We start from the raw sequence: 15,186 nt of genomic DNA, 5'->3' as shown, positions 1-15,186 counted from the left end.
TGTTTATAAAAAATAGTCAAGCTATGGAAACAACAACAGATGAGTGGGTTAGGAAAATGTGTTGCATATACACAATGAAATTCTACTGGGCTATAAAAAAAAAAAAAGACATTCTTGCCATTTGCAACAACATGGATGGAGGTAGAGGGGATAAACCTCAGCAAATAAGTCAAGAGGATAAAAATAAATGCAGGATGGTGTCATTTACATGTGGAATATAAAGAAACAAATCAAAGGGTCAGGTAAAACTGAACCAATGAAAAACCCAAGATATCTGACTGTAGAACTGAGGGTACCAGAGGGGAGGGGACGAAAGAGAGCAAAGTGGACATGAGACATCATGGACTCTGGTAGGCGACTCTAGTGTCCATGTGGCGTGGTAGTATACTCCTGAAGGGGGTGATCCTGTATCTCCAATCACATGCAATGTTGTAAACCAATGTTGCCTCAGTTTAAAATATCAAGCAAAAAAAAAGTCGTTGCCCTTAATTCAGTTAGAATTTATCAGTGGAAAATGAGGTGAAATGGAAGGAATTGCTGAATTACAAACGTAATTCCCAAGAAACCCTTAAACGTGAGAAAAGAAATTACACAAGCAATATTACGATGATTGACTCACCCTCTGTTTTAATCACCTAATTTTTACCATTCTTTTAAAAACAGAGGAAGTGATCACCTTCTGCCCTTGGGCATAGGGCAACTCTAGTGTCTGGACAAGACTGTTCTCAGATGAGAAAACTGCACACAGAGGAGTCAGCTGAGGCTAACACAGGGCAGGCATGATGCCTCCTTCTTCCTTAAGCACTTTGAGGGGGGTGCTTGGTTTTTAGGTCAGTTGTAGGCGAAATGGAACCAGAAAGCCTCCAACCAGTTTCTCAAGTTTAACAGCTTTTATATTTCTGAACACTTGGTTTCTATTCTCAGGGCACGTGGCATTACTGGGATCCTAGTAGGAGCTTGTAAAGACTACATAGATTAGGGCCCTCCCTGGTGACACAACGGGTTCCACACAGCACTGCAAGTGAGCCGCAGCCACTTCGGTGCGAGTTCGACCCCCTGCCCCAGAGGTGATCCACATGGCGTGGCAGACCTTTCCTGACCTGCCCATCCGCTGCTCCCCTCAGCAGTGTACTTTGTTGATCTGTCTGTTCTGCTCCCTACTCTGCCTCTGGTGAATACTCTCACTGCCCCTGCACCTCTGGCCTGTACCCCAGTTCTGTATGTATAAATAAAATAATTTTTTTAAATGACTACATAGATTGGATGAGATTTCATACTCCTGATTTATCTAAGGAGAAATCTCATTAGCCAGATAGTACATAGTATTGGAAATCAATTAGGCTCTTTGCTTTTGAAAATAGTATATGATTTTTGATCATTTTAAGAGTGTCTGCTTTTAGTTCATGTGTTTTGGCACTTATTCCATGTCTGGCAAAGGATACATTTATGGCAATGTGCAGAAATAAGCTAAGGACCCGGGTTTCAAGAGCTCAGTTTGTTGACAGGGGAGACAGCTCCGCGTGTAGGAATGGTCCATGTTTTTGGATCATCAGGGGCTGCGAGGGCATGAACAAGCCCAGGACTAGTCTGCATCTCCCGGTGGGATGACCAGCAGTGCACAACACTCCCTTGAAATGCCCCTCAGAAATTATGTTCAATGTCAGTAGAGTTTTCCCATGAATCTCTTTAGAACACAGCTTCTTTTAAGGGATGAAGTTAATGCTGGACAGAGTATCCTTCAAAGAAAAGGTGCAATTCAGTGACAGGTACTCTTGATCAAACTCTTCACGGCTCTGAACTGCCCCCAAAGGCTATTCTAAAAGGAGATTTCACCATGTCCTGAGAGCACCCACCCACCGGCATCGGTCAGTGCCAGCCACTTGCTCTGCTTTCCATACACACCCAGGCAAGAAAAACATCAGTTTTCCTGTTTCACATAATTACACTGTCCTGACAGTCAAGGTGAACTCAAATCTCTTTACAGCGATGCCAGCTATAAGAGGGGCTTCTCGTAGCTCCTGGGGGGTGGTGCAGAAGCTGAGGTCGAAGCTCACAGTCTCATAAGTCTCAATAACATGATGCTTTCACCAAAGATTCAACACACGTTTACAGTTTGCCTCTCTTTTAGCATACACTCATTGGCTTCATGTTCAAGGTCTGGGCTGGGCTTAGGGGATGGCTGTACGTTAGGAGGGAGTGATGGTCACTAAGACACAGAATCTGAGAAGAGCCCTGCTTTTCATTCTCCAGGTGGTGGCTACACTGGGGACCACATCCTGCTGCTCTTTTGACAACCTCTTAGAAGTGGGTCCCATCTGTAAGTAATTACATTTTCTCAATATATGGGGAATCTAGGAGACTTCCTCTTTGGGTTCTCCTGCATAATATTAGCATGATATAACAGAATATACTTATATGTAACATAACTATATTCTAATGAAATATATTATTAACATAATAGCTTAATATTATCATAGCTTGCCAAACTCTTCTTTTATTTGCAATAATAAAAACCTAAGTAGCTTGAACTTCTCACACTCACAATTTGTGCTAACTGAAGGAAAGTTGAGCTTACCAATACACTTTATGAAAAAAATATGTTCCTAGCAACGAACCATAGAGAACACTTTCACCTCTTAGAGCCAGTCCCTCACACACAGGGGTCACACAGAAGTAAATCTCTAGAATCTCAGATAAGCAAACTACTTAACATCATGAAACAAATCAATATTGAAAAAAAAAGGGAGAGACTTCTCCAAAGGAGGATTTTGCTGTGTTTTTCTCACACCCTGCTCTTACTTATTCAGGCCACTTAGTTTTTCTGAGAATTTGGAGACTGAAAAAGATGTAGAAGCAGCAACTCTGCTTGTAAGGTTGCACCTTTTGTTACAGGACACCTCAATGTGAACTGGGGTGTCTGTCTGTGGGTCCTCACGGGTGCTTTAAATTTAATTGTACTGCAGGCACACACAAAAAAGGTCAATAATGGGTTTATTTACAAAAGGGGAAAGGAAAAGGAACAACCCAGGGAAAGAGAGAGAGATACAAGGTAATTAGAGCATCCTACCAGCTTGGCTGACTTGGAACTCCAATAACACACTGATAGCCACTAGCCATATGGTCCTGAGAGACAGCGTGTAGAAAAAGGCCCTCTATATAAATCCCCCAAAGTCCCAGAATGCCCATTTAGCTCCACCCTTAGGTTCTCACAGTTCTCTCCTTGATGGTGCTGGGTGTTGTAGTTTCCAATCACTGGAGTAGGGGGTGGAGTCCAGAAAGCTTGAGTAGGGGGTGGAGTCTATAAAACTCTGCAGAGTTCCTTTAGGACATACTTTCCCCCTAACACTTTCACTATAGTCCTGAGAGCACATCAAGAGGGAGATATGCTTGGAGAGATTCTGGGGCCACAGACCTTTCCTCAGTAGGACCATGAGTCTGGAAATTCTCCTTCCTCTGCTGTGGGATCCATAAGCCATGCCCCTGGGCCCAAGGACCTACTGGCCTGAAGGTGGTGGAGTGGTGGGTGGGGTTCACCGCCTGAAGGTGCTTGTCACAGGGTGCCAGTCAGACCCTCAGACCATGGATTTGTAGCTTATGAAAAACATTACACCAAGCGCTTGGCCTTAGCTCACTTCCTATCTACCTCTTCCCAGCATGCTTTTCACCTCTTCTAATAGTGATCTAACTCTCTAGTGAGTGGACCCTCTTTCCTGCTTTGAGCTCTTGGGCAATGGTGGGACATCATGCCTTGGGCTCAGCTAGGGCCACAGAACAGCCATGGTGTGGTCAGGGCCATCACATAAAACTGTGCCTTCATTCTGAGCTTCATTTCCCCATATGTAGAGGGGAGAGGGGAACAGTACTTGTAACTGTGAAATGATGATAGTTCCCTCCAGGTTTCCTGAAAGGGTGAGTATAACAAGGAAATGCAAGATAAAGGGTAGAGTGTTTCACTCATGCTGGAGGAAGGGGGTGACAGTGACAGGCAGTGATGAGTGCTATAGGTGCATAATTGGTTTTTGCTCCACTGTCTATGACCCGTGCAGATATCTCTAAGAATAGCTGGCTAAAAGTAGTCATGTATGGCCCAGGATTGAGGAGAAGACTCAAGATTGGCCGGCTCAGGAGGGCGGCCATCACATTGACCTCGTCAGCTGCAAACCCCTGTCAGTGAGGGCAGCGTCTTGTGTCCCCTGACTCAGATGTCAGGCTGGGCACTGGCTGTCCTGGGCAGTGAGTGGCTGATGTAATTCCTGGCTACGGGGTTTAAAGGCTGAGTCTTCTGCAGGGCATGGCCCACGAGGCTCTGCTGTTCCCTGAGGGCTAGGGCTGGCTGCCCAACAGATGAAAGAGGTGACAGCCAGGGGGTGGCTCCTGGCATTTGCAGACAGCACCCAGGTCAGCCTGTCCTGCTATCCTGTAGCTCCCTCTGTCCCCAGGTCTGGGAGCTGTGGGCAGAACTAGATTTGTGATGTTTAGTGCCAAACATGGGAGTTTGGGGAGTTGCCTGAGAGTGCAGACATTTGTGAATGCCAAAAACCTTCCACTTGCTGCCAATGTTTATACATGTGAATTTAATTTTGACAACTATAGTTGTTGCTGCTGATTCTGTTACTTTCCAATAGTGTCTGCACAGTTAAGTGAGCGCTTGTAATGCCCTCTCCCTTCTCTAACCCACTCACTTGACTGTCACCGAAAGTTAGCATTCTTCAACTGCAGACAAGGGTGTTCTGAGATCTTAGTTGGCTGTTAGTTATAAAGGGTAAGAGTCCAATATCAGAATAAAGCATTCAAGTAACTCAGAGTTGCTATTTACCAAGGAGTGCACATTAGAAGATATTTTTTTTTCCAAGCTGCTGCTTTAGAAAAGGCACTTACTTTCTTCTAAATTAATTCACCTGAGAGGCTGCTTCAATCTGTCCACTTGGATGGAGCAATAGAATTTCCTGAAAGCAGATAGTTGAAAGAGACAGGTTGGAGGGGGTGTGAAAGTAGGAGGTAGAGGCTGGTGGTTCCAGGAGTGTGGAAGATGAAGCACAAAGACACGACTCAAGGAGGTGCTAGGATGGAAGTGTGGGCAAGGTTGTGCAGTATGAGAGGTCATGGGGCCTGGCTGCTACTGTCATTGGCCCCTCGAAGGAAATGGCACTGGTAGTAGAGGCTTCCCCTTCTTCCTCGATGGGTCTGACCTCAGGGCTGGGTTGACCTTGTTCTGTGGTGACCTGGCCGTAAAACTGGCTTCTGGTTGCTAGACTTCACACAGGACAGTGACCACTCTGAGGCCATCTCTCTAGTCTGTGGAACATGTTGGATCTTGATCAAGTGAGGGCTTTAATCCCTTCAATCCTGAAGATCAAACTGACTCAAGGCTTTGAAATGCCTCTTAGGGATTCTATCATTCTTCATCATAGCATCATATGTGAGTGACATCATCATGTAGGAATAACAAGTATAATGTGTAAGTAGCATTTAGCATGCATGATTAATGCTCACTATATATGGGCAACACTTGTGGTGTGTATAAGTAACACATCATGTGTGCATGTCATATAGGAATCATGTGTGGTTAGTACTCTGTGTGAGAATAGTGTGTGTCATGTAATATACATTTCATGTGTGACCATAAAAAAACCAAATCATAAATTTATCAGCAGGTGCCTATGCACTGGGCAGGTGATGGCTGACTCCTACAGTGGTTCCAAGAGTAGTGTCCTTTTCTGGAAGGAAAGACCCTGAAACCCTGTGGCCTCCATGCTTCTGTAGTCTATGATCAGGGTTAAGCTGGAGATGATCACACAGTTTCCTCACTAACTCTGTGCTAACTTATACCAGGCATAATTTGAATGCCCCCTCATTTTACTCCTTAAGTTACAGGTGCTACTTTTATCTCCATTTGCTCTTGAGAAGGAGCTTGGAGTAAGAAGGTGAGGCCATGTGACTGCTGATTTTGAGAGGAAGGAATTGAATGAAAGGTGTCCAAACAGAGGAAGTGCATTTACATAAGACACCATGTCACTTCCCAACTAAGACATGGTCATTCCTGCAAGTCTTTACCAGTATGGTTGGAAAGAAAACACTCTATCCACAAAGACTCTCCTAGATTCTAAGAGTATAAAATTAAGTACTTAGGTCACATGGGGCCAGAGGGAGGCAGATCAAGGTCATATGGACTGTCCACAGAACCTTCCTCCAGTGATTCTCATGGAAAAGACTTTGCATGAGAGAGCCAGAAGACTCAGGAAGAAATTCCAGGTGGGGAAGCACATGCACAGTAGGGTACCTACACTAGGTTGGGGCAACCTGGAGCCTGCATGTGCTGGCTCACAGGAGCCAGGCTGAGCAAGAGCAGGAGCCCAACTATTTCCATATCCCTTGATTTTCCATGTGCACCCTGAATGTCTAGTGTGTGCCAGGCACTGCGTGGAGACATAGCACATGGACTCTGTCCCCACTTTTGTGGCCTTCAGAGGAGAGGTGCCTAGGAATCCAGAACTTGGTTCAACAAATTTTATTGCCGGACTATGTGCAAAGAGTCCAGAATGGGTTGAGCTCAACTGTCAGACCCAAACGCTGAAGGCACCTGTCTGAGCACTCACAGGTTTCATCTGAACTCTAGGTCACCAGGAGAACCTGTGGCTGCACATTGACGCTGCCTATGCGGGCAGCGCCTTCATCTGCCCTGAGTTCCGTCATCTTCTGAATGGCGTGGAGGTGGGTGTGCTCTTTGCTCTTTTATACAGTCTGTTTTCGTTAAAAAAGTATCATGTTACCGGTGACTTCTTCTAGCAATGTGACAATAAATTCACTGTTGTGTGTTTGTTTCAGAAAGTTATTTTCAAACTAGTCCCAGAGATGACTGGAATTTGCCTTCCAGTCATCTGGTTGAGAACCTTCTCTGGTCACGCAGCCTGTGCTCTTGATGCTGTAACTATTTTTAATGTGTTCAAATCCTAGGCATAGCTGCATATGTTAGGTTTTAGCATATGAAACTGTGGGAACATGTGTAGGAATTAGACAAGATCTTAATGTATTTCAGATTAAAGGGTAATTTAAAATTATGACTTTCAATTTTGTCCAGTCTGATTCAACATGATGATCATGTTCTGACCATGTGAGCAAATTTGATATTCACTGTAATCAATACTAACCGAGCAGCTACCAACACATTTTAATGTCCAATTTCACTTCCAGAATTTGTTAAATGTGGCCTGCAAAGCCAACTAAAACACTTGCTTCTTTTGAAAAAGGGCAATCGAAACTATGGGCCAATATTCTGTCTGCCTCTGCACAGGTCTGGCACAGACTTAACACAGCCATGCCCTTATGAATGTGCTCTGATGGGTCATTTTAGACTCCAGCTCATGCAGCAGGAGTTCTGTTTGCCAGAAATTCAGATGTAAATGTAATAAAGGGTTGGAGAGGCAGACATGGGCAGTGAGAAGAGAGTGAGTCAGTGAAGTTATGACTCTGGGTTTTCTGCTCAGAGGCAGAATTCTCTGGAGACTTCTCTCATATGTGGGGCAGGGATTGAAAGCTTGGCTCTGGTATTTGATTGCTTGTTTGAATACCAAATTTACCCTAGGACTGGTTCTATCCCACTGGGAACGTTAGGTTTCCTCTCTACATCTCACACATGGAATCCAGTAATGGTTCCTTCTTTGAGGGACTGTTGACAGGATCAGAGGAGTTAATAATATTTAAAAGCCTTGAATAATAGCATCTCCCACACAGCAAGCACTGTGCATACATTACATGCTATTATATTTTCACCATGACCTGGAGAAACTTTCCCCTAGAATCTCTCTCTGATCTCATGTCATGCTTGCCAATCAACTCTGTAATTGAATTACCAGTTTGAATTCTCATAATGCAACAATACCGGGAAAGTGGGGTTAGCAATATAGAATATTTCCATCTTTGAACAGAATAATCTGTTTTTACTAATGAAAAAATTAGCTTTCTGGTCAATATCTCCATTGAATTCACTCATTTATTCACTCTTTTATTCAATAAATACTCAGGGACTCTGAATAGATAAATCTCAAGGTGAGTGGTGCTGGAGAAGGCCTCTATAAATGTTGGGGAGAGAGGTATAGTAAGGAAAAGTCCTGAAAATAGAGTGCCAATGCCTAATAGTTTGTTCTGGCAATTAGTCATGAGGTGTTTGGTGTGAGGAAATGAAGAATAAGTCTCTGTACCATTGTCTGAGAACAAAAGAAATCACTCTGAACATCCTTTAGCCCTCTTGGGAAAGGATTTAGGCAAGAATAGAAACTTCTCCTCACCTTCAAAGCCCTCACTGTTCTCAAGCCACAGCAATCTGTGTAACTTAAGCAATGGTAATAAACTCCAGAGGCAAGGCACATAAGTCCTGGATTGATCTCCAGGTCCATATCAAGAGAACTAGAGATCTACACTGGCCTACAGAAAAAAAATCTACCTGATCCTTTAGGGGAGGTGGAGCCCACACTCTATACTTTCTGTTGTGGAGATGCTACACATTGCTGGAAATGTCTGTACCTGCAGACTCCAGGGAATAGGGAAGGAACTTAAGTGCCTTTCCTAAGACATAGGGGGGGACGACATACCCATTCCAGTTCTATCAGGTTCAGAATTTCAGGATCTTTTCCAAGTACCACTGCCCCTCCCCCTCCCATGAGTTGACAGCCTGGGGTTTCTTCTTTCATGAGGGCAGAGGGGGCAGTCTCACCCTCAGTTCTTCAGGGCAGGAGTTGCAGGAGATCCTATCGGCTGCAGACAGGATTTCATGCCTAACAGTGAGTCATTCCCATTTTCCCCTCATTATTTCAGATTCTTTCCTTGCCTTGCTGCTCAGTTGGTCAGATAAGAGAACTGCAATATCCTGTTGTAGCCTTCCCCTGGAGATAAAAAGGCTTTCTCTCTGTCCACAGTAGGAAAATATCACAGTCAGATAATGAAAGAAGTTTAAACAGATCAGCCCTCTAGGAGGGAACTAATAAAATTCTGAGCAAACAAAGTGCTTCTTTAACCTTTTGTTCTCGTTTATCAACAAATAAAGCTCATTCTCATTGTAATTTCCTGTCTGTTTCTCAAAATTACTTTTATTAAAAAATGTAAGGAAATGAATCTTCAGCCCCAGAGTGGGTTGACAGGAGGTAGCATCAGCTGACCAAATGTTTGTCTCCTGCCACCAGTGCCACATTGTTGTCATTTGTCTGGTCGGGGCCCTTCTCAGACCTCAACCCAGAGTAAGTTGAGGAGGTCTTGGGATAACCCTAAGAACCGACCACTCTTTATAGCTCAGTGAAAATACAAGGTGCCCTTCTAGGCCACTTTTGTTAGTTGAAATCTCTTATGTTCTGCTTGAAAATATGGTGGCACCAGGAATTGAAGTGTGAAGTTGGATTGAGCTGACTATATTTGTTACCCATTGGCTTTCAACAATATGTTAGAAATATAATGGACATTGTCTTTAAACTATTCAGGTAACAGGAAGAATTGTTGATCTATTACCTTGATATTGGTAATCAAGTGAAAATGGGTTATTTCTGATTACTGTAGATTAATTATGAAACTTTCACTTAGCCATTGTTTATAAAGATGTGTGTATCTGAAAACATGGCTACTTCATGAAATTGAGGAAATCATGATAAACACACACTATTCCAGAGGCTAAATCAGTACAGCTTCCAGATGTGCATATGAACTAAAATAATAGTTACTCCAAATGTTCTAGTAGTTTGAAAGAGAATGTGGATATATTTTATGTGACTTCAGTCTATGCAATATCTCGTTTTATGAGGAATTGTAAAGCTACTAATTTTCCCAAATAAAAATGAATTGAGACACACAATTTCAGAGCTGGACTGTCCACGGCACAGCAAAGTGGCTTATGTTGCTGCTAGCATGTTGGCATCACCTTGTAGATTAACAGAAATACCCCCACCCCATGTCCTTCTACAGCCTTTCTGGGTTACAGTGTGAGACTCTGTATATTTTGATTTTTATCAAATATCTTCAAGGTGTAGCCCTTGATTTGATGTGATAAGCCCTACACCAATTTAGGGTCAAAGCTAAATAATAGGAAATGTTAATTGGAAGACTCTGGGTATTATCTTGTTCTAACTCCTCATTTACATATATATTTTTTTTCCCACAAAGGTAGCATTGGTTTATAGCACTGTACATGATTTGGGGGTATAGTTTCACTGTTTCAGGTGTATGGTATGTTAATTGGGAAAAAAAATCTCAGTGATGTTTAGACAAATAATTTATTAGATAGTCACAGTGAATATTCTAACCCAGGGAGCAATCCGACAGATTTTGCTTATGAGAGCTGCTTTAATAAACACAAGTTTATTAGGTTATATAGGTTGGAACATTCAGTTGGTGAAATTATGAATATATTCTTGATTGAAGGTTTCTAGTTCTAAAGTGTCCCAACCTAAAGATATGATGAACTAGAAGTAGGCTAAGCGATTTTAATTTCTTCCTTTCAAAAGAATGCACTGCAGATGTAGTGAGGAGAAATATGGAGGTGATTTGGGGTGAAGTGGAGGTGTGGAGAATCGAGGCTGGTGGCACAGGTGAAAAAGAACTCACCAGAGATGGTGGAGACATTCAAATACCCGGCGAGAGAGCAAGTGGTGAGATAAGAGAGGTCTGCACATAAAGAGAATTTGAAGCTCTGGTTTAGATTCTCTGCTTGAGGGAGAGGGGTAGTTTCGGACATATAGCTCTATTTTGCACTTTGGAAAGGGCAAAATACATAGGCAAGAACAGAGTTTTTCCTAGTCTCCTTAAGGGTCCTTGATTTTCTCCAACAAAAGACTCTGCATTCTTTAAGCAAGGGTAATAAAATTTCTAAGGTTCACAGGAACTTGGTGGATCTCCAATTCTCATACCAACTTGATAGGAGTTCTATTCTGGGCCTGTTGAGAAACACTTATGTGACCCCTTTGAGCAGACTGACCCACACCTTCTTAAGGGCTCCCGTGTTTCATGTGAGAAAGCACACTCTGCTTTACTGTGGGTGAGATCTTGTGTTATAACCAAACACTAGTAACTAAAATATTTTATCTTGTTTTTATCCTTGGCAGTTTGCAGATTCATTTAACTTTAACCCCCACAAATGGCTTTTGGTGAATTTTGACTGCTCCGCGATGTGGTAAGTTTCCCTTTCACCCATTACCCTATATCTACCAACCTTTGAATTATTACTTTCTATCACTTGGTGAAAGAAACCCAACAGATGAAGGCACCAGTGGGCACATGCACCTCTCATTCACCACTTGCTTCCATTTCTGAATATGGATGGAATTCTTGCTAAGTTTTAGCCTGGTTGTGTCCTGTTGTCTAGAATACATGATTGCAAGTGGAGAAAAAAATTATCTTTTGATTTATGTAGTATAACAAAAATCAAATGCAAGGAAATTTCAATACATATTTCGAATTCGGTTGCTTCTGTGTGTGTGTGTTTTTTTTTAAAGATTTATTTATTTATTCATACAGAACTGGGGTACAGGCCAGGGAAGGGGAGGGTGAGAGGATTCACCAGAGACAGAGTGTGGAGCAGAACAGGCAGATCAATGAAGTACACTGCTGAGGGGAGTAGCAGCGGGTGGGTCAGGAGAGGTCTGCCATGCCATGTGGTCGCCTCCGGGGCAGGCGGGGATCGAGCTCATGCAGAAGTGGCTTAAGCTTCTTAGTGCTGTGCTTTAACCTGCTGCGCGCCACCAGGGAGGGCCCTGCTTCTGTGTTTTTATTCTTGGATGTCTAATGAATTTCACTCTAATGCTTGAAAATATTTGCTAACAAAAAAATAAGCCATCCTATTTCCTAAGAATTTCCCTGGAAAATCTTAATAGTAGTACCATAATCATGTTGGTTCTACTTTGAGCAAGAAAAGGATTAAAAATTTGAAGTCGATTACATTACATCACATTGATGTTTAAAATAATAATGATGACTAGGAGTGGGGTGGGAATCCAAGCTCATAACTAATGTGAATTTTTGTTAAATTGTTTGAATTGTTGCTAAAATGCAACAAGTCAACTGGAGGACAAAAGACAACTGGAGACCCGAGAAGTGTAGTTGATTTGCTTCCATGCACAATACCCAGGCCAGGGCTGCCAAGGCAGCATTTAAGAGCAATAAGGATAGCATCTTGGTATCTAGAAATGAGAAAAAACAATTTCCTGTCTCACTGGATGCAGGTGGAGATGGTATGCACATATATCCAAAGCAATGCTCGTTAACAAACACACACACAAATAAAAGGACACATACAGAACATGTGGGAATTGTTCCAGCTGGATACAATAGAAAAGGGAGAATTTGTGCTGTTTTTTGGTCTGAATGAAGCAAATTCAGGTCCACATTCTATTTCCGCTTTCATGCAAGCTGTCACTGATTACACTTTTTCTCTAACTGCTGGAAATACTCCTGATGTGCTACCCATGCAAGTACAGCCTAAAAAGCCAAAGATGTGTAGCTGGACTGCATCCCTCTCCTGTTTGCAAGGCAGCTGCTCCCCAGCCCATTGAGCTACAGGTGTGCTGAGCTCTCGTGGTCCAGCTTGCACAGTCAGTGTGTCTGTGGAGGATGAAAGACAGGGAGAGTTGTGCAACACTATGACAGGAAGTGGAAGAAAGCTGGGAATCTACCTAAAGGTTGGTCAGCCCTATCCTGCATATAAGTGTAATCAAAAGTACTTATTTTTCTAGTTTATGAAATTATTGCAGTTACATGAGTGACCCCAAAATAATTGCATACAAATAAAAGAACTGGTATAAGAACCAATTTTAAAAATGGACAGTCATCCCTCTACTTTCTTAAGATTTGCAAACAAGCAATCTCAAATGATGGATAATTTTATAGATATGTTTAAAGATTTTGCTAATACAACAAACAAGTCTCATGGACTTTTTTGTATTCCTTAAAATAAAAAGTGTCTTTCTTTCATTTAATCAAATTTTACCAATGGTTAGTTTGTAATTTAAAGTAAGCACATCGGTTATATTCTTCCAAATATCAAAATGGACAAGATAATTGAAGTTTCTAAAACTTGGCAATCATCATAAGCATAGTAAATACACTTCATAATGATTTCATTATTTTGTTCATAAGCCATTTATTATTCATTTGTTATTCTGAGTCTTTTATATATAAGTATGTACCATTCTTCTCATACCTAAATGTCTCCTTACTATCAAATATCTTCCAAAGAGCCTCAAATTCCACACACACTAAGATCATGTTTTGCCTATATTGAAAAAAAGAAGTTTAAGAAAATAGAATGTTCTCCAATGAACATTCTATTACATTGGAGATATTTTAAAATACCATTTCTTCGAAAGTTTTTTTTAGTTTTCCTTTTTTATTAATTAATTGAATTGCTTTCTTACACTGCTGTGGCCCCCAAACTTCTCCTTTCATGTGTCACCTATGACTCATCCCTGTGTTCTTCCCCCCTGTTTAGATACCCTCGCTCCTTGCTGTCTGCCTCAGCTCTGTGGTCAGCTTGCTAGTTTTTATTTTTCTTGACTTTTTGCTTGGTTTCTCTAGATTCCACATATAAATGAGACCACCAGTATTTATCTTTTTCTTTCTGATTTATTTCTGTTAACATGATCCCTTCCAGCTTCATCTGTGTTGCCACACATGGCATGAGTCTGGCTTTTTTGATCACTGAATAAAACTCTGTTGTGTAAATATACCACAATTTTTGATCCATTCATCTATTTGGGGACATTTGGGCTATTTCCATGTCTTGGCTATTGTACATAGTGCTGTAATAACCGTAAGGGTACTGGTTTCCTTTTCAATTAGTGTTTTTGTGACCTTGGGTAGAATCCTAGGAATAAAATCACTGGATTATGGGAGATCCATTTTTAGTGTTCTGAGTAATCTTCACATAGCTTTCCTTAGAGACTGGACAAATTCACATTCCCACCAGCAGTGCGAGAGAGTTCTTTTCACTCCATATCCTCTCCAACATTTGTTGTTTCCAGTTTCTTATTTTTAATGTGGCCCATTCTTTCTGGGGGCATCTCCAGAAAGAGATTTTTGATTTGTATTTTATACCTCATTCTTTCTTTTAGTTCTCCTTTCTTTAAGGTTAGGCTCAGATCTCTCTTAGTATGGAGAACCCCAAAGAAATTATTCCACTGTTTCCTCATTTAATTCCAATGATATGTCAAAATGCACCAATTAGTGATAGTGAACATTTTTGGTTCATTTGCATGTTGTTCATTTGCATTTCTTTTTGCTGAAGTGTCTTTTTAGTTCTTCTAGCCACCTGATGACTGGGTTTGTTTGCTTTGGTTAATTTGGAAGATTTTTTTAAACTCTAGCTATAATAAGATTTGAGTCTAGAACTTGTTTTAGAACCAATATGTATATATTTTATATCACTGTTCATTTTTGTACAATATTTGATTGCTCCTCTCAGATGTAATCCCCACAGAATTCCCACCACTATGTCACCCATGAACTATCACCATAATCTCTTATGCTTTTCCCTCTACTGTCTTGTTCCTTCCCCTTCCCCCCCTCCCCTGCCACATGTTTCTGATTTATAATTTGTCTCCTAGTTTTTTCTCTTTTTTTCTGACCTCTTCTTTGGTTTTACCATGTTCCTCCTATAAGTAAAAAAAAATATGGAATACATCACAAATTTGAAGTATTTGTGTCATTCTTGCACAGGGGCCTTGCTAATCTTCTCTGTGATGTTCCACTGTGCTACCAAGGCAAACACAAGAGTACACAATTTTTATTATCCATTTGATTTTTCTTTATTCTTTGTGCCCATTCTCTTTAGTAGTTAGAATGTGTTCCAGCTGTTTCTGGTACCAAGATGTGGTCTGGCCCTCATGCAGTTGGCCAGATGCTGTGGTGTAGATTTTAAAGACAAACTTAACAAGCTATGCTTTCAATGTAACAGAGAAGTCTTCTTCCTCTCCTCTTTTTTTTTTTTTTAAGATTTTATTTATTTATTCATATAGAAATAGGGTACAGGCCAGAGGTTCAGGGGCGCTGAGAGGATTCACCAGAGACAGAGCAGGGAGCAGAACAGGCCAAATGAGGGGAGCAGCGGGCGGGTCAGGAGAGGTCTGCCGCGTCATGTGGGTCACCTCTGGGGTAGGCAGGGATAGAACATAGATGATTAGGGGGAAAATGGATCAAAAATAGAGAAGACACAGA

The 15,186-nt window shown here is 41.7% G+C and overlaps 1 protein-coding gene across 1 annotated transcript in view; it reads left to right on the top strand.

The window, feature by feature from the left end:
* Positions 1-15,186, top strand: part of DDC (dopa decarboxylase (aromatic L-amino acid decarboxylase)) — a 62,345-nt gene that overhangs the window by 24,538 nt on the left and 22,621 nt on the right. Inside the window, exons 6-8 of the mRNA XM_004694503.2 lie at positions 2,251-2,317; positions 6,617-6,711; positions 11,082-11,149. Coding sequence (XP_004694560.1) covers positions 2,251-2,317; positions 6,617-6,711; positions 11,082-11,149 — 230 coding nt within the window. The remainder of the gene's footprint in view (positions 1-2,250; positions 2,318-6,616; positions 6,712-11,081; positions 11,150-15,186) is intronic.

The sequence above is a fragment of the Condylura cristata genome, unplaced genomic scaffold (genome assembly GCF_000260355.1).
Source record: "Condylura cristata isolate star-nosed mole 26May11 unplaced genomic scaffold, ConCri1.0 scaffold00044, whole genome shotgun sequence".
Classification (NCBI taxonomy): Eukaryota; Metazoa; Chordata; class Mammalia; order Eulipotyphla; family Talpidae; genus Condylura; species Condylura cristata.
Note: the sequence above shows the minus strand (reverse complement) of the source record. Positions and strands in the feature narration are given on the sequence as shown.